This window comes from Stegostoma tigrinum, chromosome 2, assembly GCF_030684315.1.
Source record: "Stegostoma tigrinum isolate sSteTig4 chromosome 2, sSteTig4.hap1, whole genome shotgun sequence".
Classification (NCBI taxonomy): Eukaryota; Metazoa; Chordata; class Chondrichthyes; order Orectolobiformes; family Stegostomatidae; genus Stegostoma; species Stegostoma tigrinum.
Genome location: NC_081355.1, coordinates 129863636 through 129890033, shown reverse-complemented (window position 1 = coordinate 129890033; position 26398 = coordinate 129863636). Strand labels below are relative to the sequence as shown.

At 40.1% G+C, this 26398-nt stretch overlaps 1 protein-coding gene across 6 annotated transcripts in view; it reads left to right on the top strand.

Annotated features, from left to right (window-relative positions):
• Window positions 1-26398, top strand: part of LOC125463564 (partitioning defective 3 homolog) — a 798969-nt gene that overhangs the window by 361418 nt on the left and 411153 nt on the right. For all 6 annotated transcript variants that reach the window (XM_048554970.2, XM_048554960.2, XM_048554990.2 and 3 more), the window contains 2 exons: window positions 22657-22832; window positions 25787-25948. In XM_048554970.2, the coding sequence (XP_048410927.1) occupies window positions 22657-22832; window positions 25787-25948 (338 nt within the window). The remainder of the gene's footprint in view (window positions 1-22656; window positions 22833-25786; window positions 25949-26398) is intronic.

Genomic DNA, 26398 nt, shown 5'->3' with positions numbered 1-26398 from the left:
GCACCAGCTTGACTATTGACATCAGTAAGGGTTGAAGGTATTTGGCCTTTGGGAGATGGTGTGGTTGAAAATGGGGACAGGCCTGACAGAGATTGAATGGTGACCTTTTTTTTGCCTCCTCATGTTCCAAACATGAAATGATAAAGATCTGGAGATTCTACATTCCTTCATCCTTAAAATAATCCAACCCTAACCCACAGACGGCAACATCTCAGGGTTGCCCACATATCCTTTATCCCACAGGACTTCTAACAAAGTTCAAAGATGAATGCCTTTTTATTTAGAAGGAGCTTTATCTGAACGTTTAGGTACCACAATGCCTGAGTACATAGAAACCTGAATAATTCAACTTTTCTATTTCTGTGAGAAGGAAAAACCGATTGTTTGAAAATTGCATATGATGTGCAAATTTTCTTTTTGTTTTGGGCTTCATGAACTCGTCATCTTTCCTTGTCCTTTCTAACAATTAAAATTATGCTTGTTATTAACATAAATGCAAGTTATCCTTCGTTTGAATCAGAATTGGTTACATTGTACATTTCATGTCCTCCTCATTTCCCAAAGTACTTCATTGCCACTGAATTGCATGTTAAGTCAGTTCTTCTTCTTCTTCTTTCTTCTTCTTCTTCTTCTTCTTCTTCTTCTTCTTCTTCTTCTTGAGCAATTGCTGAGGATCACATGATTCCCTTCAATTCCAGAGTTGTGTGTACTGAGGTCACTAAGCAGCCCAATGCTGGGTCTACACAGCCTGCCACAGATGGGAGGTGATGGGTGGGATTTTCATTTGCTGCTTCCACTATGAGCTTGGCCTCTAGCTGGGCCTATTGGAAATACCCATCACCACCTTTTCCAGGGCAGTTAGGAATTGGCAGCAATGATGGGCAGCCAGCAATGCCCACATTGCATGAAAGAATTTATGTAAAGAAAAATGATTTGCAGATGCTGCTTCTCTCATTTGGGCAATCTTGGGTGAGAGATTCCCATGAGTTGTTGTGCAAGTCACAGTTATACATTGATTTGCATTATTTGAATTCAGTTGTGGGATTGGACATTGCTGGTTAGACCAGCATTTATTGCCTATTTCTAATTTCTCAGATAGCAGTTGAATAAAGGACATTAGTAAACCAGATGAGATTTTACAACGTAGAGTTGTAGAGATATACAGCAGGGAAACAAACCCTTTGGTCCAACATGTCCATGCTGATTTCCTATATGAATCTAGTTCCCTTTGCCAGGAATTGGCCCACGCCCCTCTAAACCCTTCCTATTCATATACCCGTCCAGATGTTTTTTTAAATGTTGTAATTGCACCAATCTCCACCACTTCCTCTGGCACCTTGTTCCATGCATGCACCACCCTCTGGAAAAAAATGCTGTTTAGGTCCCTTTTAAATCTTTCCCCTCTCACCTTAAACTTATGCCCTCTAGCTTTAGATTCTCCTCAGCCTCTGACACTCCAGGGAAGTAGCCCCAGCCTATTTAGCCTCTCCATATGGTTCAAACCCTCCAACCCTGGCGACATCTTTGTAAATCTTTTCTGTATCCTTTCAAGTTTCACATCATCCTTCGTTTAGGATGGAGACCAGAATTGCACGCCGTACTTAAAGTGGCCTAACCAATGCCCTATACAGCTCCAACATGAGCTCCCAACTCCTATACTCAATGCAGTGACCAATAAAACGTACCAAATGCTGCCTTCACTATCCTATCTGCCTGAGAGTCCACTTTCAAGAGACTACGGACCTGCACTCCAAGGTCTTAGCCTTCAGCAACACTCTCCGGGACCTTCACATTAAATATACAAATCCTGTCCTGATTTGCCTTTCCAAAATGCAGTACGTCACATTTATCTAAGTTAAAACTCTATTTGCCACTTACCAACAATACCTTAAATGTTCACATCCAAATCATTTATATAAATGACTAAAACCTGTTGTCTTGGTAAAAATGCTGCTTTGCTTGCTAACAGTTTGGCCTTTTGATACAATATTTTAATTCGAAAACACTCTGTTCATCCGCTGCTGCCTGCAGGCATTGTTTTAATCTCCAAGTCCAAAAAAAATCATTTCAAGGGACCACAAACTCATCCCACCCTGCCCCCCTCCTCCCCTATCGCTTTACAAACAAATTCTAGTGTTCTACCTTCCAATCCACAAATACTATACCCAACTTTGCAACACTGTCATTTTTTGCTCTTGGTGAAATGCAGATACCAGCTAACTGACCTTTCCTAATTTTAGTTAAAAAAATCTGTCCATTTGAACTGCTTAACGGATTCAGATTTATTTCCAGCTCTGTTAGGCAGGAGACTGCCACAACCTAAACTGCCTTTCTGGTTTGAATTGTTATTTTTTTCCTCAGTGAAACCAGATTGTGTCTTTCTGTGTATCATTCATGTTTACCTTTGGAAGCATTAATTCCAACAATTAACTCACCAGGTAGTGTGTTAGACATTTGGCTCATACCACGTCGTTTCTTGGAAATGTTGTTCAAGGGCATTGTTCAAAAATAATTCCCTGACATCTTTTTGTAGGGATGGGGGACAGAGGCAGAGAGAGAATCTCCTCTGCATGAAGTTCATTCCAGAAGATAATTTTCTTAACTTTAAAATCCAAATCCTAAATAATAAAAACTGTGTTTGCACAAATGGCAATTGGATCTGTTATTTTGTCGATTAATTTGTTTGAAATTTTCCATTTGGACTCCATTTATATTCTTCAGTATGGTCAATGCTGCATTATTTTAGGTCATACATGAAGTCATGATATAACTGAACAGTAATTTACTTTCCTAAAGTGGTAACCGCTTCAAGAATTTCTAAATTATACTTGTGGATAATTTTATTTGAAAAGTCATCTTGCATAGTATAGAATGCAGTGAGTCCTCCTCCGTGTTAAGAATAAAAACCGTCAGAACTGTGGATGCTGTAAACCAGGAACAAAAACAAACTGCTCGAAAAGCTGAACAGGTCTGTGGAGGAGAAAGCAGAACTAATACTTCGGGTCTGGTGACTTCCTCAGAACTCAGTTCCTTTGATTCCATGTTAAGAATTATATTCTGTACTTTTTAAAATTTTCTTGGATCCAACACAATCATCCATTGTACAGAACAGGGTAGGGCTTCAAGTTCATCAATCTGTTTGATTGGTGCGACTGTTGAATGTTTTGACTGCTCTATCAGACAGTGCTTCTAAATCCTTGGCAATTGCTGCGTCAAAACCAAAACTTCCCGTCTCCTTTTATTCTTTTGTCCTCCGGTTGTGCACAATTAATCCCTTAGGTTTGGGTTTGCTCGCAAAAATATTATGTGGTACTTCAGCAAATATCGTTTGAAATTACATGTGCACAAATTTAACTCATTCACCATTGATCTTAATCACATTAATCTTAACGTCTCTTTTATCTTGACTTCTCTGTTATCTGAAGCTTGTCCAAGTACTGTTAATTTTGTCTTAGAGTATTGTTTCTCCAGTCTTCTCAGTATTAATGTTAAATTGTTTAGATTGTAATTGCTAGATTATCTTTTCTTTTGGACAATTTTGTACTATGCTACATGGCATGGTGGCTCAGTGTTAGCACTGCTGCTTCACAGCACCGGGTTCCACCCTCGGGAATTGTATGTGTGGAATTTGCACATTATTCCCGTATCGGCCTGGGTTTCCTCCAGGTGCTCCATTTCCTCCCACAATCCAAAGTCCAGGGTAGGTGGTTTGGCCGTGCTAAATTGACCGCAGTGTTCAAGGATATGTAGTTTTGGAGGATTAGAGGGGAATGGGTCTGGGTGGGATGCTCTGAGGGTCGGTGTACACTTGTTGGACCAGAGGGCCTGTTTCCTACTGGATTTCCCAGTGGTTTCCGACTGTAGGGATTTTGTGGAAAAAAAAATCTATGAAACCAGAAATCTCTGAAAATGTGTTCTAGACCTTTGGTTACTAGAACTGGAAATGACGTGAATGCCCCTGGCCATAGGTTGTAATGCTGATAATTGATGCAGGAATAATTGACTAGCGTTCACTGCCTAGGTTCTAGCATATTATTTGGATGGGTTGTGGATGACAATTGGAATCCTATAGAATATAACCCTGGGATCAGTCGATGCTTTCTGGACTATTTTGATGACTTGGATATATGCACGATATTGATGTGCAAGGACTGAAATGAGGGATGATTGAGACTGTATGGATCATACATGATTTATCTGTTGATAGGCTGTATTCCAGCCATTAGGTTTTCTTCAAAATGTTCATCAGATATTCAGATGACGCTTTCTTGACTCCATGGATTCAATAATGAATATGTCCTTAAATGAATTAAGTCTGACTGAATTTCTCCATGTCGCCTTCAATGTCATCCAACTGGCTGCTTTTCACCTGAATTCTTAGCAAATAGCTTTTGAACTGTTGGAGATTTCTACTGCTCTGTGGGAAGTGAAGAGTTTGTTTTTTTCTCCTCTGTTGGAAATTGTGTGCTTTGTGTTGCAAAGCTGAACTGCAGAAGTAAGGTTCAATAAATTCTGTGCTGGAGCCTTAGGTTTTCATTATGTTATCAATGATAGTGTAGTAAATTGTGTATTTTAAGTTTGCAAATGATACAAAGTGAGGAAGCCCGTAACTTGTTTCAGTAGGAATAGGAATTTGCAAGGATCAGAGACAGATTAAATAAGGAAGATAGATTTCTACATCGGAAGTTGGGAAGAATTTAAGAAAGGCAAAATTTATTTTCCTTAATGATTTAAGGATCTAGAAGCCCTGGAGAAGTAAAGATATTTGGATGTCCAAGTATACCGTTCTCTTAAAAGCTAAGTGCAAAAAGGACTCCAAAAGGACTCTTAAATTCTAGTCTTTGTCAAAAAAGGATTCGAGTTCAAAAGTAAAGAAGTTTAACTTCTATTGGGCAGAAGTTTGGTCGGACAATCCGTCAGGAATACCATATTCATAGAGATGTAGATAATACAGCAATTGAAACAGGCCTTTCGGCCCAAACTGGTTTGCGCCGACCATGGTGCCCACTCGGCTATTTCCAGTTCCCCGAATTTGGCCCATATTCCTCTAAACCCTTTTCGTCCATGTATCTATCCCAAAATTTTTTTTTAAATGTTGCTATTGTACCGGCCTCAACCGCTTTCTCTGGCAGCCCATTCCATATGCGCACCACTCTCTGCGTGAAGAAGTTGCCCCTCAGGTCTGTTTTAAATCTCTCCCCTCTCACCTTAAACTATGCCCTCCAGTTTTCAATTCCCCATCCCTGGGAAAAAGACTAAATGCATTCATCCTCTCTATGCCCCTCAGTCTCCTGTGTTCCAAGGAATAAAGCCCTATCTTGGCCAACATCTCTCTACAACTCAGGCCTACTAGTCCTGGCGACATCCTCGTAAATCGTCTTTGCACACTTTCCAGTTTAACTACATCTTTCCTCTAACAGGGTGACCGAAACTCTGTGCAACACTTCAAGTACAGCCAACGCCTTATACAACTGTAACATAACATCCCAACTCCAGTCCAATAAACACCTCTCAGCTGTCACCCTTTACCTCCTACCATCGAGCCGATTTTGAATGCAATTGGCTAGCTCTCCCTAAACCCCATATGCCCTAATTTCCATGACTAGCCTGCCGTGAGGGATCTTGTCAAAAAATTCACGGACACCATTCAGTCCCACTGCCCTCCCCCCATCCATCCTCTTGGTTACCTCTTCGAAAGGCTCAGCTGGTCTGGCAGCACCTGTGAAGCAAAAACCAGAGTTAACCTTTTGGGTCTGGAGTTTGGAGGAAGGGTCACGGACCTGAAACTTTAATTGATTTTTTTTTCTTCACATATGCTGCCAGACCTACTGAGCTTTTCCAGCAACTTTGTTTTTGTTCCTGATCTACAGCATCCACAGTCCTTTTTGGATTTTATCCATATCCATACCACCCCCGTGTGAAAAAGTTGCTCCTTAGGTCCCTTTTAAATCTTTCTCCTCTCAGCTAAAACCCATGCTGTCTAGTTTGGGTCTTCCCCACACCAAGGAAAATACTTTGCCTATTCACCTATCCATGGCTGTCATAATATTATAAACCCCTAGAAAATCATCCCTTAGCTTCCGAAGTTCCAGGGAAAATAACCCTAGCCTATTCTGCCTCTCCCTGTAGCTGAAGCTTGCCATCAGCCTTGGAACAGAGATTGTGGCAACTGCTGATGCTGGAGAATCTGAGATAATGAGGTGTAGAGCCAGATGATCACAGCAAGCCAAGCGGCATCAGAGGAGCAGGAAGGCTAACGTTTTGGGTCTAGACATCCTTGCAAGTTTTTTCTGAACCTTGTCAAGTTTCACAACTTTTATCCAGCCCCACCATCCCAGGCACTGTCATGATGTGGGTTGCTTGCAGTACAGTCAGCATTTTCACTCCCCCATTATCATCTATCTGACTCCCCCTCTTCTCTGGCTTAGTAGCTGGACACCAGGAAGTTAGGTCTCTGGCCTTGAATAGTAATGAGGGAGGAGCTAAACAGGCAGATGCATGGGAAGGTGGTGTTGGGAATGCAGGAAGATGGATCAGGGGAATGGTCAGTTCATAATACTGACAAGGTGAGGAAATATGTATCTTTTGGTGGAAAGAGCAACTCATGCCCTTTTGTCGCGGAGGTTGGTCAGATGGTAGGGTCCCTGCCATTATTATGGGAATGAAGAGAAGAAGCGAGGGCAGAAGTGTGCGAGTTGACTTGGCTAAGTGTCTTGTCAACCATGGCAGGGGAAAGCCTTCAGTTAAGGACAAAGGCAGATGTTTGTGAGCCCCCGAACCTGAGAAAGTGACAGCATCAGAACAGATGCAACCAAAAGAAGCAGAAAATGAAATAGCAGGGTTCAAGGATGTATTGTTGAGCTAACTGTGGGAGTTAGTGAGTTTGTGGTGGATATCAGTGGCCAGCCTATCCTCTAAAATAGGAAAAATATGTCGAGGGAGGACAAGGACGAGTCTGAGGTGGTCCAGCTGAAGGTTAGAGCATGGTGCAAATTGAAGTGAAAACAATAAATTTTTGCAATCCCAAATGAGAGAAGGAAACAGCACAAACATATTATTGATGTATTGGAGAAAGCATTATATTCACGCATCTGGTTTAATATGAGATGACACGGGAATGATTAACTTGGATGCTGAAAAAACAGGTTCATGGTGAGCTCTGATATTTGGACATTGTGTGACTTGAGATGAACGTAGTAATGTAAGGTGGGAAGAAACCTGGGGACAAATTTGAAAGCAGGGGTGAAATTATAACATTGAAAAACTGCTTAAATAGGAGCTAATGTCAATCAGTGAGCATAGTGGTGATGAGTGGATGGGATTTATAAATCAACTCATGTTCCTGTTCCAAGTTTGAATCTCTATCTTATTATTTTTCATTTAAAGACTGGAGCAGCTGCTCTGTACCTAAATGAATTAAATCACTTTATGATTTTAATGATCTGAAAATCCCTAAAATACATCTCAAAAATCACTTGCTTGATTGCAATCTTTTCATGCAAATTTTCACTAATAAAAAACTGCACATTTACGTTTCCTGCATATTGGTATGACTGAAAATGCATCACTGTTCTTAGCTGGTTTCCGGGGGATAATTCTGCGACATAAAATTTAAAAAAAAACTAATATAGTTTGTTTGCAATGAATTTCAAACACTCGACTGCTTGAGTGACATGTATAATTACATTTTCTTAACATTTATACTCAATTATGAGTTGCATATTATAGCTCAAAGTCATAGGTACAGATTACAAAAGGAAAAATATGTAGTTGATTTTAATCTATGACCCTAATGCTTGTAGTATTTCAATTTGAAATATTATAGTTCTTTAGAAATAAATGTCTAGCAGGACATTTGCATTTTTTTGATTTTAAAATAGCATTATGTGATAAAATTATTCTAAGGACGCATCTGCCTGTTTCCACAATAGTTCCATATTTTATTGCTTCTGAGTCAGAGGTTGTTTTTGTTTAATCCCCACTCCACATTTGCACACTTCATTTGGCCCATACCATCAGCATAACACTGATCACTGAATTGTTAGTTGCACTCTTCTTCAGATAACGTACAGAATTGAAGTATACTCTGCTTGTTAGAGTAAAGCAGGTTATGTACTGAAAGTTCTACGATTGTATTAAAAGAAAAGTGGCAAGCTCTTATTCTTGGTCAGCTCTCTCGGGGCCGGGGGTGGGGGGTGGGGGGAAGACTAACTGCCCTGTTTCCCAGACAAGATTATACACTAATTAGCTGCTGCTTTTCCTTAAAAAAGGCATCTTTTTGTGTGAAACACTTCTGTGATATCTCTGAAGCATGTGATGCAACACTATAAAAATGCCTGCACTTATTTGATTTCCATTTGACATTAAATCACAGGCTTCCCTTGTCCCCTTGGGTAAATGTAAATTATTGCCCTATTCAGCGTACATGGGGATGTTGTCCTGGTGTCAGTACATATCTCAAACAATACCATTGAAGCAGATTATATTAGTGTGAGGGTGGAGTTGGTGTTGTAATAGTGTCTGCACATCCAAATTATTTCATTGGAGTGAAGCTGTTTGAGATGTTGAGGTCATAAAAGGGTCATTTTCTGTACAAGTCTTTATCTTGTTTTGCCTTCATCTTTTTTTTTCCTCCCCAATTCTACCATTCCTCAGTTTCAACGGATCTGTTGCGCGGTGTGACATAAGGCCATATTGTGCTTCTGCCTGTTCCTCTTTTCTGATAATAGCTTGATACTTCTGTCCTCTCAAAGCATTGAATTATTGTGGTTTCACACAAGGGTCTCATTGACCAGCTTTGCACAGGTCATGGATCATCCCTGAAGGCCTTGTAAAGACATTAATTCAGCCACTCACTGGATAAATTGGGATAACTTGGACTTTTGTCTGAATAGTTAGGAAAATAGTCACAGGAGTAGGTTGATCAACTCTGAAACCCCCCTCTCCCATTCAGTGAGCTCAGGCTTAATTTAATCTTATTACTTGTATCCTGTCAAATTCATTATTTTCTTAGTAGTGTAAGCATGACAGTAGGTATGCCTCTAGAGTGCGAATGACAAGAGTGATGAATTTGCAACCATTTTTCAGCAGAAGTTCCCAGTGGATGACCCTTCTCTGCCTTTGACCGAGGTCCCATTATCACAGATGCCAGTCTTCAGCTAATTCACTTGTCTGTATATTATAGTCAAGACATGGCTGAAGCCACTGAGTACTGCAAAACCTCAACTGCTGACAACAAAGTGTGGAGCTAGATGAACACAGCAGGCCAAGCAGCATCTCAGGAGCACAAAAGCTGACGTTTCGGGCCTAGACCCTTCATCAGAGAGGCATCTCCTCAACTGCTGACAGTTTACCAGCGGTTGACATCTTCACCTCCAGAATTAGCTGCCATCCCAGCCAAGCTGTTCCAGTACATTTACAACTCTAGAAATGCAGAATTGGCTCAGCTCAAGTTGGAAAGTTGCCCTGATGCCTCTTGTCTGCAAAATCCCATCCCAGCTAGCCAATTACTGACTGATTAACAAACTGTGTTACCAGGCGACACTTCCACAGCAATAAGCTGCTCACCAGTGTTGAATTTCCCCATAGCTACTAACTTCATGACAGCTTTGGGCCAAAACTGAAATCCTGAGCTGTAGTAGAATGAATGCTCTTGAACTCAAGAAGCTTTGGAAAAATTGAACAGAGTGGGATTTGGAGTGAAAGATTTTCTGGCGGGACAGGATGTGCCCGTGGAGGAGGATGATGTTGACTGGGCCATAGCAATTATGATTCTATGCATGTGATAGCACCGAGCTGTTGCTTGACCAGCTGTGAGACAATCCTGTCAGTATTGACAATGACAGTTAACTGTCGAACACAGTGCCATGAGTTTGGGATCAGGCCAGACCAGGGAGGGGATTTTCCTTCGCTAAAAGACATCTTACAAGTGTCAGGTGGTGACCACCTGCAACCAGGAGAATCTAACAATCTCCCACTGAAATTCAGTAGTATTGCCATCACTCAATTCCCTCACCATCACCATCTTGAGTGGCTGTTCACCAGAAACCATACTGTGCAGCCACATAAATGCAGTGTCTATGTGAGCAGGTCAGAAGCTGACAATTTTATAGCGAGTAGCTTACTTGCTGTCTCCGTAGTGTTGTCTCCTTATTTACGGGATGCAAATCAGAATGTGATGGAATGCCCTTCACTCACCTGCGTGAGTGCAGCTCTAACTAAACTCCAGAATCGTGACATGACCCAGGTCAAAGCAGCCTGCTTGATTGGCACCCAAACCATCAGTTTGAATCCCCTCAGCTTCCGTTGACTGATGCACAGTGGCATCACTGTTTATTCAACACAAGATGTACTGCAGCTGTTTGCCAAAACCATTTGATATCATCTTCCAAACTATCATTTCTGCCACCTGCAAAGACAAGGACAGCATCAACTGAAGGTTCTCCTACAAGCTACATCAACCAGACTTGGAACTACATCGCTGTTCTTTCACTGTCAGTGGGGTAAAAGCTTGGAATTCCATTTCCATTTCTATGATGGATATTCTCACACCATAGGAGTGGCAGCGGTTCAAAATGTGGCTCATCTCCCACTTGTGGAAGGCATTTTGGGATGGGTACCACATGCTGGCTTTACCACGAGGGCCATATCTCATAAAAGAATAAAACCGAATGAAACCTCATATGCTAATTTCGCCCCAGGTTTCCAAGTTTCCTTGCAACTGAAAACTGGAAATGTTCAAGCCAAAATGATGGCATTCAAATGAGTAGATTGTACATGTGCCATATTGTGGAATGAATTTGTCTGAAGGTTATTCTGCAATATGAGATATCAAAAATACTTCACCAGACTTTAATTGGAAATCACATTATCTTCTTTTCCACCAGTCAATTATTTTGAAGTGCTTCGAGCTGTGCATATTCTTATTTCCAGAAGTATTACCTCAAATTAGTTACCTAAAGCACTAGTCATGACAGTAAGTTTGAGCTGTACTAAGAAAAGTCAGATATTTGTCTCCCTCTCATATTGCCTCTAATATAATTTGATTCTAAAATACCGTAACGACCATTTGATATTTTTGTATCCTTTAACTTAATGTCCCAGTCAACAACAACATCATCCATGGGTACATCCTGCCCCAGCAGGAAGTTTTTCACCCTGATACGCATTCTCTTCAATTTTCCTGAAGGAGGGTCTAGGCCCGAAACGTCAGCGTTCCTGCTCCTCTGATGCTGCTTGACCTACTATGTTCATCCAGCTCTACACCTTGTTATCTCATCTTTAGCATCTGCAGTTCCTACTATCTCTTGATGAAAGGAAAGTTGTGGAGGCTCAGGAAATCAGCATTTTTCTGATGTTATTCAAAGTGGCTAGTTCCATACATGATTTTGGTAATCAAGTATCTGGAAGTTTTGCTGTGAAATTCTAAAGAGCAATAAGTGTGCATGTGTTTAAAACATAGATGAATTTATTTATTCTTTAAATACCTTATTAGAGCGAGAGGTACCTTATCATCTCTCGGTCTGCAACTCTCTTCCCCATGAGCATTGTAATCATTAACCTCTGCTTGTCTCATCATTAATGGCAGTTCCTTCAATTGTTTAGCTTCCATGTTGATGAATTTTTTCCTCAAATCCTTTGTTTCTATTGCTAAATTACTATTTAAAGGAAAGTTGTTTTACATCCTTCTTTTTGAATTGTTTCCATAACCAATACGTGATTGGAAAATTTGGCAAAGTCCATGAACCATGTTTTTGGATTTCTTGTATTGCAGGTCACTTCTGCAAAACAAACTTTTCTGAAACTTATGTAACCAATTTAATAGCTCAAACTTAAACTTTGCAGAATTCCTCTTTTTTTGTCATTTGACATTCATATCCTTTATTGGATTTTTAAAATTTTTGCTTTAATTTTTTTAATCTACTGTCACACTTTTTGTGTTTTTTGTAGCCTTCTCATTTTCTCCTTCCTAGTGTTTCATCGAGCATGTTTTAAAAGACATACATGTATATGTATAAAAACGGGGCAAAGTGCTCATTATCATTGAGACAGCAGATAGTAGCTTAATGGCACCTTCCCCCAATGTTGTGTGAATGATAGGGTCTAATCAAGTTGGTGGCTGCCTCCTGAATTGTGCCAAGTTTCTCTAGTGTTGCTGGAGCAGTACTCATCCCGGAAAGTAGACAGTATTTCATCCCATTCCTGACTCGTGCTTTATATGTACTGGAGAGACAGGAGGGGAGTTGCTTGCTGTAGAACACCTAGTCTGTGACTTCCGCTTGTATTCACAACATTTATGATCCCAGCCATTCATCTAGTCCCATTGTTGTCTTTTGCCTGTGATTCTAAGTGTTTTTGTTCAGATCGTTATCCAGTTCACTGCTGAGGGTCACAAATTAGGTCTCATCAGAGATTTGAATTCAAAGTCTCTGGCAAAATTTTGGGACTTCAGGAGGTGAGACGCTTATTACACAGTAAACCCCAAAATGTAGCTATGGCGTTGATGTAGCTGGTTCAACCAGCATTTGGTTAATGGTGATTTCGGATAGATATAGCAATAAAGGATTTGACTGAATTTTCTTTTGTTTAGGATTATTATTTACTGATGTTTATTTGGAATAATCATTCTCTTTCATTTGTTGGCCCTCTTCATGATTTCAACATATTGCTGTTTTCTGACGTGGATTGCTTAAGGAAGCTGGAAATGGAGTTGAACATTTTGGAATTGTTGCTAACCAACATTCTTCCTGATGTAATAACAGGGAACATTACTAATTTTTAAAAACACAAGACAAGTAACACAAATCTCCACATACATGAAACAGGCTATTTTGCACCACTGCTCTCGGTCACTGTTTATGCTTCACAGAAGCTTCATTTTCACTTTATTACTTCAGGCTTCTCATCTTTTATCCCTCATATTTTTATCTTTCTTCACCCTTAAAATGCAGTAATGCTTTTCCCCTGAACTAAGCCATGTGGCACTAATTTCCAGCCATTGTTTGTTTCCCATTACCAGAAAAGTTTTATACCCCTCTCCGTTTTATTGTGTTTCAGTACTCAAGATAAACAATACAGAAATTTGAACCCTCTGCTGATGTGGCTGTCCTAATATAGAATGTCCCACCAGTTAATATATGCTTGTTGTCTTGGAACTGGCACACTTCCCAATGACTAATTACTTGTTTTATCTTGCCCTTGTCATTTGCTAATGAATAACCTGTTCTGTGCCCAATCCTCAGATTTTTTTTTTGATTGTATACCCAGATAGCCAACCTAGATGCACGAAGATTTCTTATGTATTTTCCTCACCCCCCCCTCCTCCCCCAAGCCCCCACTGACCTCTCCAATGCCAAGCATTTTAGGGTGGTCACATATTTCCTACCTTCTGCTTCAGTGGGCCTTTCTATCTGCAGATGACTAAGTTCTGAAACCTCTCTGTTTTGCTTGTGTTTCTTTTTAGAAATAGCTGATCATCTTGCTCAGAGGTCCTCGGCAACACGACTTTGTAATTCTTTGTGTAGGTGTACTGCACCTAACTGATGAACTGTATCATGTGTTTTACTTTGCACATCCATCACATATGCTATTATTTCCATATTTCCAGGTGCTGTGCAAAATTTGTGTAGATCAGAAGGAAAAAATTATTGTAAGAAATCGAAAGTGTCAGCCACAAAACAAAAAAACCTTAAAATGAATATAAATGGGGCTCTTGGACTAATACAATAGCTTTCTCAGCAGGGGTTTTAAAAAAAAGTCAATGAAACCCTCCAACTGAGAGAACTGAAGTAACAAAGTGGAATGTATCTTGGCCAGTGTTCCAAGGAGTGGAGCTGAAATCAATGTCTAGATTGATAACTTCCATAAACTATCCTATTTGTCACCAAAGCCATTCCTGACAGAAAAAAAACACACTAAATTGGGAGCTTAGAGGTGAGAATCTGCTGCTTTTATAATACTTTGATTCCAGCACTGGAATAGACTGTGGTTCTGTTTCAGCTGACCTCCAGACTAGAAGGATGCTGGGTTAGCCCTTCTGTTGATGCAACATTTAATCAATTTCTTTATTCCTTTGTTTTTGGTGTCTTGCAAAAACCCAGTTTTCAAAAATAGGTTGTAATTTGTTTGAAAGAAATTCTGTTGGGCATTTAGATTTTTATGCAGTAAATACTCTGAATGTTATTCATGCAGGGTTAATCTTTTGAGAAATTAATATTTGATGCCATAGATTCATGGGGATGTGGTAGAGAGAAATGATATGCATTTGAATTACAAATCAACATTGAAGACAGCAAGTTGTAGCAATTGAGTTGAGAGCAAACGGAATACTAAATTTTCTAGCCAAATTATGTTTGTGATCGAATGATTATTACAGGTGTTTGGTATATAAAAATCTAAATTAGTTTCAGAAGTTGCATTTTTCCAGGCTATATGTAAGGCTTATTGGCATTAACTTATTCCAATCTGGGAAGCTAAAACTATTCATTACTGCCCTTGAGAAGCTGATGATTAACCACTTCGATCATTGTAGTCTGTGTGGGATTCGTATACTCACTGTGACATTGAGCAGGAGGGATTTTGACAGTGACAGTGTTATAATGGTGATATGGTTTCAAGACAAGATGGTGTGTAACTTGATTGCGATGTTGTTCCTATACACCTGCTGAAGCTGACCACCTCGGTTACAGATGTCACGTGTTTGTGAGATTATGTTGAAGAAATCTTGATGAGTTGGTGGAGTACAGCATGTAAATGTGACGTGATCTGCCAGTGGTGAGAGAGTGAATATTTACGTTGGTATGTAAGGTGCTTATCAAATGGACTATTTTGCCATGGATGTGGTTGAACATTGAGTGTTGTTGGACCTGTTTTTGATCAGGCAATGGGGCGTATTCCAATGCACTGCTGACTTGAACCTTACAGATGATCAACAAGTGGAGAGTCAGGAGATCAGTCAGTTGCTGTGTAACATGCATCCTTTGATGAAAATTACTATTTTAATTCAGTTGTTGCATTCCCTGGTGTGTTCAAGTTCTGTCAGTTGTTGTCTCGGTAGTATTTAAGTAAATTTGACACAGTTCTACCAGACTACAGGGCTGCTCTCTCGTTTGAGAGAGATGACTGGTGGTGATTTAAGCTGAGGGTGTACAGGCTTCAGGCAGGGGGAGAAGTTGAAAAGGAAAATCCTTCCTGGTAACCTCAGCTGTTGTGAGAATGAAATGCATGCTGCTGGTGCTACTCTGCATTGTAAACCAACTGTCCAGCCACTGAGTGAACTGATCCGTGAAAGTCAAGTCTCCACCATCCCACAGAGCTATAGGGCTGCTGTCTCTCAGAGAGGTGAGTAATAGTGAGCTTAACCAAAGGGTTACCACACCTCAGGTAGGGGAGCATGTTGAGAAGATGGGACCTCAGCCAGTGCAGGAATTGAATCCATGTTATTGGAACCACTGTGCATCATAAAGCAGTCATCCATCCAAATGAGTGAACTGACCCCACTGGCCCAGTTGGCGTTATATGCTGATGTAATTCATCAGAACCTCTAGGATCTGGATGGTAAGGGATTTGTTGATGCCCATTGTCATGAATATTGAGGGAAGCTAGCATTACTTTCCTGCAATAAATATAATCATTACTTGACACATATATCTTCATCATATCACTTTCAAGTTAACGTACAAGCTCTGAATGTTGTCTTGTTCTTGTCGCAAGCAGATATGGAATGTTTCATTATTGTGAACTGTGAATGGGACCATGCATTCTGCAGTCATCAGTTTGTGATCATATTGCAGTGGGAGAGTCATTAGTGCAGCAAATGAAGATGGGGTGAGCTTAGAAAAGTATCCTGAGGGATCCCTGCAGTGACGCCCTGCTACTGAAAAGATTAACCTCCAATAGTCAAATCATCTTCTTTAATGCTGGGCATATGTCCAACCATTTAAGGCTCCTATCCCTACCTCCCAAGGCTTTTCTAGAATTCCTCAATATCACACTTGGTCTCTTCTGCCTTGATGTCACTGTTGTCTTATCTCTGAATTTCACACTTTTGTCAGTGATTGGGCGAGTTTTGTAATGAGGCCTCAAGTTGAATACAATCTTAAAACAATGGGCAGGTAATTGGTGAGATGTGTTCACTCAAAGGGTTTTGAATTCGCAGATACTCTGTCATTAAACGTATTCAGTCTCTAGATTTTGAATGCAAAGATGCACAGGCAAGTTGCAAAAAAGTGGAGCTGAGGTAGAAGATCAGCCACCATATTGTTAAAACGCAGCAAGGCCTCGAAAGGCCAAATTACTGATTCCTGCTCATTTTTATTTTGAGGAACAAGTGCCTAGTAATGACAGGGTCAAAGCACTTGTGTTTTTGGTGGACAGGACACATCTGGGCAACTTTTCCACATTGTTGTGTAAGTTGCCATTGTGGTGTAGATGTACTGGAAGACTTTGACTAAAGGTTCATCCAGCCCTGGAGTCCAAGTCGTCAGTTGCAGCCCCACAGGCTTTGCTGTATTCAGTGTACACTCAGCTGTTTCTTGATAGCAAGTGGAATGAATTGAATTGGCTAAGGAATGGTTTGTGTGAGAGTGGGGCCTTTAGGAAAAGGTCAAGATTATACCCATTATGGGAAAGCCCAAGGGAGGGATGCTAGTGATTAGGCTTTGTCTTTCAATTTCTCCCTCCAGCACTGTGTTCATCGATCTTGGGAACATTAGAATTGCAAGCAGACTTGCTGTCGACACTGGCAATGCACTTTTTTGTTAGCTGGTCAGCCAGATCTATGTGAAAGCAGTGTGTTGTACCAGGAATGAGTTTGGATGATGATGAATTTGATTGTAATTAACTTGATGAATCAGTTAGTTAGTTTTGATTGCATTAAATATACATTTGATGAATAGATTTTCACTATCGCTATTAAGTGGAGCAGATTTGCTTTTTTCAAAATTTGTTGAAGTCCTCCACTTGGATCGCCAGTGAAAGCCATGAGTTTTAATTCAGCTGTTGTCCCTTTTGCGCTTTGAGCAGGGAGAAGGGTGCAGTAAGCAACAAGTCCAACTTGGTTTTCAAACCATTTTGCGTGCTGACTGCTTAGATGGGCTAAAGGAGTCTATGGAACACCTACAAGCTCTACCCGACTCACTTCTGCTTACCATGTGAAAAGAAACTTGTGAATTAATTGGAGAAATGCTGCTTTTAATAAGACACCCCAAGCGGCAATACCAGATCCCAAACTGGAAAACTTCACTCAACAATCAGCATGCATATACATCTGGTTCCTCTTTGTTTTCAGGCCCATTAGTATTAAAAATTCAAGCTTGCAGTTCACTGTTGCTGGATGTGCTTCAGACCTGTGTTTGCAACTTCACAATGCTCAGATCAAATGTATTGAACCAAAAGGCCACTTAACGTCTTTTGCTTAAAATGCGTTTAAGTCATTCAGCTGACACAAGCTTCATTAGATTGTCAGAATGGATCGATATCAAACACTTCAATGTGGCGCATGTTCGCAAATACATCTTTGCCCCCTTAAATCCCATTTCTGTTCTGTGGAATACTTCCCAAATTGCCACGGGAGGCCTCTTGGTGTTCTTTAAAACTTTCCTATCCATTTATTTCTTCCTTAATGTAAGTGAGATGTGGCTCAGTGTCGTGGAACATCAAATTACCAGTGATGAGGCTGGTCACTCTACAATCCCATCTTCACGGACAAAGCTTTTTCTCTATTCTGAACATCACAGATAGTGATAACAAAGTGTGTGGCTGGATGAGCGGAGCAGGCCAAGCAGCATCTCAAGAGCACAAAAGCTGACGTTTCGGGCATAGACCCCTTCTTCAGAGAGGGGGATGGGGAGAGGGTTCTGAAATAAATAGGGAGAGCGGGGGGAGGCAGACTGAAGATAGAGGAGAAGATAGGTGGAGAGGAGAGTATACGTGGGGAGATGGGGAGGGGGTAGGTCATTCCGGGGAGGATGGACAGGTCAAGGAGGCGGGATGAGGTTGGTAGGTAGGAAATGGAGGTGCGGCTTGAGGTCGGAGGAGGGGATAGATGAGAGGAAGAACAGGTTAGGGAGGCGGGGATGAGCTGAGCTGGTTTGGTGATGCAGTGGGAGGAGGGGACGAACAGGGCTGGTTTTGGGATGCGGTGGGGGAAGGGGAGATTTTGAAGCTTGTAAAGTCCACATTGATACCATAGGGCTGCAGGGTTCCCAAGCGGAATATGAGTTGCTGTTCCTGCAACCTTCGGGTGGCATCAATGTGGCACTGCAGGAGACCCATGACGGACATGTCGTCTAAGGAATGGGAGGGGGAGTTAAAATGGTTCGTGACTGGGAGGTGCAGTTGTTTACTGCGAACCGAGCGGAGATGTTCTGCAAAGCGGTCCCCAAGCCTCCACTTGGTTTCCCCAATGTAGAGGAAGCCACACTGGGTACAGTGGATACAGTATACTACATTGGCAGATGTGCAGGTGAACATCTGCTTAATGTGGAAAGTCATCTTGGGGCCTGGGATGGGGGTTCATATCAATGTGGACTTGACAAGCTTCAAAATCTCCCCCTTGCGCACTGCATCCCAAAACCAGCCCAGCTCGTCCACTCCCCCCACTGCATCACCAAGTCAGCCCAGCTGGTCCCCGCCTCCCTAACCTGTTCTTCCTCTCACCTAACCCCTCCTCCCACCTCAAGCTGCACCTCCATTTCCCACCTAACAACCTCATCACACCTCCTTGACCTGCCTGTCCTCCCCAGACTGACCTATCCCCTCCCCACCTATCTTATCCTCTGTCTACCTTCGGTCCGCCACCCCCCCCTCTCCCTATTTATTTCAGAACCCTCTCCCTATCCCCCTCTCTGATGAAGGGTCTAGGCCCGAAACTTCAGCTTTTGTGCTCCTGAGATGCTGCTGTGTTCATCCAGCCTCACACTTTGTTATCTTGGATTCTCCAGCATCTGCTGTTCCCATTATCTCTGATCACAGATAGTGATTAGCTTTTCCCTGAGAGGTTCAATCCCAGTTGGGGTGCTGAACACGTTTCATCAATTCATTGGTTGTAAGTGTCATGAGAAATTATGTATGTGGCCTGAGAGGGTATACTGTTAATAGCCATTGTTTTGCTGACAGATTTTGATCACTTCATGCAGTTCCAAAGGCGGGTGAGTACTTTGTTAGCAACAACCTGCTTACGTCAGTATGGCAATCGATACAAGCTTCATAAGTTTGACCTCCCACCTCTTCACACTCTCTGCTTTAAAAATGCACATGCTCAAGGGCATCATTTGATAAATATTCACAACTATGGACAAGTTAGCATAGCAGTGGTGTCAGCAGACAAATAATCCAGAGTCCCAGGCAAATGCTTCAATGATCAGTGGCAGTGACCAAGTTGCCTGGGAGAAATGAACACAGCGTCAGCAAGTAGTTCATTCCAGGTAGAGTATGATCCTGCATGTCATCCTGCTTTCAACCAGTCTATTTTAGAACAAGCTACCTGCTGGGAACATTTTTTTCCAAGACAATGGCGATCAACATTCCTTGTGCTGGACGAAAGACTTCTAAAACTTAGTCAATAATTCAGTTACCAATTATTCGAATTAGACTTCTGGGATAACCAGGCTGAGAAGAGACGGAGTTCCTGGATACAAGACTGTAGAGTTTAAAGAAGATTAGAATTAGGAGCATTCTGATCTGAAGTGACTGTGCTTAAGATACTATGACACCTGTGTTGAACAGGGAGTCTCCAATCATGCGGAGGCTGGTGGAGATTTGTGGGCAACATAAATGAAATTGAGCACAAAGCCCAAAATATGCTCATTCTTTGACAAATTTTTGATACAGTCCCCAAACCGAGTAACAAATGTCCTATTTTCTGATGAGTGACTTGAGTTTAGTGGGTATGTGTATAAGAAAACTTAATAAGTTCAGTTTAGAATGTGACTGTTCATTGTACTGTTACTATCACTATGCTATCTTAAAAATTCTGCCTTGCTATTCATGTTTTTGATTTGTCTGCTAAAATTCTTTTGGTTTAAATAGTTAAACTCATAGCTGTATACTTTTACAAGTATTGGGTTTTTTTTCAGATTTCCAAAAATACTGTTTTTGGTGTCTAAGAACATAACTCAGATGAAGGTTTCTGCTACTGTATGACTCTTCCATATCTTTGCAAACAATAGTGATATTGTGTATGAAGCCTCTGTTACTTTTTGTGGCTAAAATGCTAATGCAACAAAATGTGGAGTGTGATTATTGTTGATCAGTTCTTCACACATTTTTCTTAACAAAGCTGTTGGGAAATTTTCAATGTGTTCTTGTGTCTATATTCAAAATGGTGTTTAAGCTTGGAAGATTTCATTGCTTCATGACTCAGGGTTCTGTAACACAATATCAGTAAGGTTTGGCATGTTCTCTACCACCCATCCAGAAAATTCTCATTTTCAAGCTATAACTGTTATGGAATCATTATTTGAATAGACCAGATAATTTTGTCCATTGAATCCATGGTCACTCTCTGTAAAACAACCAGTCAGTCTGAAGAAGGTTCTCGGCCTGAAATGTCAGCCTTCCTGCTCCTCTGATGCTGCTTGGCCTGCTGTGTTCATCCAGCTCTACACCTTGTTATCTCAGTCAGTCTCCTTTTCCTTCCTTTCACACCTTGGACCCTTAAAGCTTTATGAGACAGCCCTTACGTCAAGTGCCCATCTTTTGAAAGCATTAATTGGCTTGACTTCACCATCTTGATTGGCCTCCTTTTTAATATTCAAGCTCTTTTGATCACTCATATTCTTAGTTTGTTTTTGATTTTATTTTGCAATAATTTACTAATAGCCACTTCATTCTTATTTGTCAGTTGTAAAGTAAACAAGTTGTTCATGTCAAATACAACTCCTGCTTCATTATATGCTACGTTTTCCATGCTATGGACAACAGAATCAGTGTGTCATAGTTCTAATTAAGAAATCACCCATGGTCATTGTCAGTACTGTTTTCCACTTATTTTGCATTCATGCTGTTAAAAATCTTCAGCGGATTAGCATTTCTGAATACCAGATTCAAACCAATTGTCTGGTATTAACCCTCAAGAATTATTTTTAAACCAGAGTATTTGTGAAACGGCAGTCAAGACTTTCAGTTTGCGCAAGAAATTCACAACTGTTGAAGCACAGTCAAGAACCAGAAGCCAGGTTTGAAACATTTAATGCGGTCAGCTGGAAGAATCATGTCTGAACTTAGACCGTTAAACTATGCAAGAGAGCACACCAAATTCCACTCTGGTGTTTTCATACACCTGGGTCAGCTTTTGTGTATTCACTTGAGGAATCTTTTTTTTGTGCAAAATGCTATAAAATTCTGTACTTTTTAAAAATAACATTAATAAATTGCCAATAATTGCCAGGTGCTAAGGTATAGACATTTCATTATAACCATCAATGCTACAATAATCAACGATAATCTTTTTTTGAAACTTTAATGCTGCATCTTTTTGCTAATTTTGTTTTGGTCACCACAGTTACAATGTAAACCCTGCTCATAAATCTGAATTGTTGGTCGTGCTTATGATGACTGCTCGAGGAGATGCGTAAGCATGTGTGATGTTACCCAAAGTGGTGGGCATATGGGTTCTGGCCTGTTCTCTTAGATGGTCTCGGTTGTGCTTTTGCACATCAGTGGCTTTTATGTTATGGACCAGGGAATGAACCCTTTTGTAGACGAGGAGAACCACTGGTTTAGATTGATGAAACTCTACTTGTGTGGCGTTTTGCCAAAAATTCAAGACAGCTGCCTTACTCGTACCTTGTAATAGAAATTCTAGTTAGAACCAAAGGGCAGCCTGTGCGAAATGTAAAACCTTTTATTTGCCTATTTAACTTTCTCCTGTCTGCTACCTTAAAGAAGTCAATTTATGCTTGGGTGTTGATTGCCTTCCAGTGCCTTGCCCAAGTGTCGAACTAATACTGAGAGCGTTGATAAGTTAATCAACTATGGGATAAATCAAACCGATTTGTCTCCCCACTCGATGTTTTTGTATATTTCCGGGAGAATTTCGGGAGTTAAGATTTGAAGCAGAAATCCTGATGGAATTTTATCTTTTTTAATTTGGTGATGCTGCGGTGAATTGTAATGCTACTCCACAACTAATAGAGCAAAGATTTAAGACTGAAATTGGGCATCCCTGTGGTCCAGCTGGATGCACCATCAAAAGATATTTGCAGTTTTATGTCTTCGTTTTTGTTTCACAGTAATAGCTAGAAACCCATCGAAACAATTATGTTTAATGAGAACTGTTTTGTTGATTTAATGTAAAGGACCATCATTTTGAGTGCTAAAGCATGTTGTTTTTAAATTTGTAAAATCATTGTGAGATTGCTAAAGCTGTCTTTTTGAAAAATAATCAGTTCTGCTTGTTTGGAAGGATTTTGGTAAAAGGATAACAGGAAGAAAACAATTTGTTTTCTGGAAGAAAGAAACATAAAAAGCATTAGCTCCGTCATTTTCAGAAACTGAAAACTCTTGAATTAGTATACAACTATTCATGTTTTCTTTGTATTTGAAAGCACTTGTGTAGTGAATGTTTTACTTGGGAGTTGCAATCGCTATTTAGTATTGATTCACTGTTGGTATTAGGTTATGGTAGTATTAATATTATTTTTTCTTTCCCATCAGACATGCCACTTCACGTGAGACGGAGCAGTGATCCTGCACTGATTGGTCTTTTGTCTTCTGTAACGGGACCTAACCTTAATTCAGCAGAGCCATCACGCAAAAACCCTACCCGTTGGTCCACAACACCCGGCTTTCCAAAACCAAGCCAAACGTCCAGTAGCCTTGATAGAAAAAAGGTGGGTTCACAGTTTTGTTCTTCAGTCTGTAGTTCCATTTGTATTGCATATTGGGGCATCTGGAAGCACTTCACAGGCAAAAGCATTTTTTAAAAGTGTAGTCACTTTTAAAACTACACTGTTAAAAGTGTTGTTGGAATTTCAAGAAGATGCAGCAAAAGAGATGATATCACTTGATTTTCCTGCAATTTTCTGGTGAAATTCTAACTAAATGAATTTCATCAGATATATGCCCTGTAAAGGGCATTCCAAGTGATCAAGAAGGTAGCAAAATCTAAATTCTCAAAGAACAAGAGAATGGGTGTACAATTTACTTAACCACATTGGTTGATTTGTACAACTGTGACAATATCACATTCCTTTAAAAATGGCAGCATACTAAATTACTGAGAAAATGCTTTCGTAAAGTGATGCACATTGACCCATTAATGATGAATATAGTTGTTAAAATATCACTTCGCTAATCCTATTTCAGTAGTAATAGCTGCCAATACAGACTCATCCTGTGCAATGTTTTTCCTTCACTTAGTGTTTGCTACTTGCAAATTCAGATGCTATAAATCTACAGTCTTTGTGTAACACATATTTTAGTTTTGTTTCCAATCCTCTGTCTGAGTCACGTTTTATTACAGCAAAAACTGCCGTAATGTCTACAACAGGGCTCTTTTGGGAAAACTCAATATATAGCCTTGTTCAAACTATATTCTTATGGAGCTACCAATCATTAGCATGCCTTTAAGTGTCTAAAGCTGTGTAGCAGTCAATTGGCTAGGAAACGTCAGAACCACTTGGAAATTTTATAAGACAGCAGTATAAATGATTTGATCATTATCTCAGTGCTGTTAAAATGAAGACACTTATCTGAGGTGCCTAGGAGATACTGAAATAGTTGAGATGATTGACTGTAAACTGCATTGCTTGTAAAGGAAATAGGTGCTGTATGGCTTTTAGTTGCTTGTACAACACAATCTGCATAATGGACATATTATAAGAACATCAAAAGTTACGAGAAGAAATCAGCTATTTGGCCTTCAAGCCTACTTTTCCAATCCAAAATCTCATGGCTGTTTTTTCATTTTCAGTGCTACCTTCAGTTTATCCTGTAGCATTATTATTCAGTAGAATTTGAAGAGTAACCTTAGTCTTTTCTTTCCTCTCACGAGGATTCATAGAATTTTGGAAATTACATTATGGAGAGGGGCCACTGAGCCCATCAAACCCATAAATTTTGCCGTTTTTCAAATAAAAATGATCAGTTGCATTTGCCCCACCTTCCTTTCACTTTATATCTTTCCTTATCAAATACATGATGATCTGCCTCAGATCATGATTAAAATCATTTCAAGTTTTTCTTAATGTGCTGCAGAAAAACATCATTTTTGACATCTCTATCATTTTTCAATGATAATTCTTATTCTATTCTAAATTTCTTGATTGACTCATCACTCAAGGAAAGACATTCTGTCAGCCTCTCAAAAGTTCCATGATTTTGAAAATCCTATTAATTTCCCCTTAATGCTCTTTGTTTATTCAAAAATATTGAATGACGGATTGATTTTGAAGCCTAACTTAGTTGCCAAAACCTGCTGAATTATCTTCTTTTGCATCATTTCGAGGTCAACAATATCCATCTAATAATAGATTTGATGTGAATAGCCCATTTGGTAGTTTGCCAGTATATACTAACTGAGTCTCCTGCCTTCTTTCACTGTCCTGTTTACCTAGATTGAAAATTGATTGTTTTCAATAATTGCCTGTGGAAACACTGTATATACAGATAAAATATACTTTCTGAAGTGCACCAAGCCAGCCCAAGAGATCAGATAGTTGAATAAAACCCTTCCTTGTAGTAAAACTGAGTTTGGCTGCAAGTCCTTGCCATGAGGATGATGTTTTGACTTTTTTTTTGGTCTTCATGGGTCTTGATCCCATTCACATTGAAAGAAGATTCAGCAGGTGATTGTTATTTTGTTAAATTTGGTGATGGAGAAGATGACTGCAGACTCTACTTCATAACTCAACGTGACAGTGTTTATGAATTTGAAGCAATCATTAAGAAAATAAACAAATCTGGGTATAAATGAAATGAAAGTCCGTTATCAGTGCAAATATGTTCGAGTTTAACCAGTCATAAACTTCCAAAGCACATGTTAAATCCTTTCAATAGTGGCATTTTTTTCTTGGTATGAGGTTATCTTTAACCTGTAGAGCCTGTGTCAGCTCATAGGATATGCCTCTGAGTTAAAATGTCTTGGATTCACTCTCTGTAGACTTGTGTTTATAATCTTAGCCAACACTTTTCAAATTGCAAAGGGAATGCTGTTTGGTGGAAGTGCCACATATCAGAATGCCACTTCTTATTGGGGAACTAGAAGAATCCATTAAAAATTTTTAACATAAAAATGAAAGAACTGTGGATGTTGGAATTCAGAAAAAATAACAAAATTGCTGGGAAAACTCAACATTTGTGGAGAGAAGATTCTAAAGAAAGGCCACTGGCCTCAATGTTAATTATGCTTTCTCTCCACACTACTGCCAGACCTCCTGAGTTTTCCTAGCAATTTGTTTTATTAAAAAAACTACTTCTCCCAGCTTGCTTGTGGCAAGTCATTGATTCTGGGAGATTCCTTGGTAATCCTCGCTGAAGTCTGGAGATTATCTTCAAATTTGGTTATCATAATGCTCAATTCAAACGTAAACTTGGGTAGGAAAATGTTCACTACTTCATCGAGCAAATGGGGTCCTATAAATTCTAACTGCTTTAAATAAACTTGCGTACCACCAAGTTGTAAATTCAGGTGCATTAATCATAAAAAGGACTGAAAAATAAATGACTTTTATATACAGATGATAGTGGCACTGATTGAATTGGTTTTGATTAAAAAATTAAAGCTTAATCATTACCTGCTGAAGACAAAATAATCCTCTGACCCTCTATTTGCAAAATTGTACAGAAGGAAACAACTCCGAGGAATCCAGTGAATGGACAGGACAACTACAGGAGTTTACCAAGAGATGCTGGCCATTGGTCAAATCAGTTTCAGCGAGATAATGCCCGATCATCTTTGAGTGCCACTCACCCCATGGTGGACAAATGGCTGGAAAGGCAGGAACAGGTAATTTTAATGAAATCTGTTCCATAGAACTATCAGGCAACTTGATATGGTAATGAACTGTAAAGCAAAAATCTACTGGCACCGAAGACCTGAAACAAAATTAGAAAGCCAAAAAGTTCAGCTTTGCCAGCATCGGATAATGTGTCAGTACATTAACGTTTCAGTTGTATACCCTTCCTTAGAATTTGCATGCTAATATTTACATTTGCACAGATTCGGTCTAAATAGTCATGGCACGTGCCTCCTAATCAACCTGATCAGAAATGTTATTATACACTTCTGGAACAAGTGTGGCTGAAGTCCGGCTGTCTCGGCTCAGAGGTAGGGACATTACCACTGTGATGAAAGAACCCTAATCTTATCCAGCTGCCTGTGTGAATTGCACTGCATGTGGCATCGATGGCAACATTTTCTTGTTACTCTGCTGTTAGGTTTGGAATTTTTCTTCTG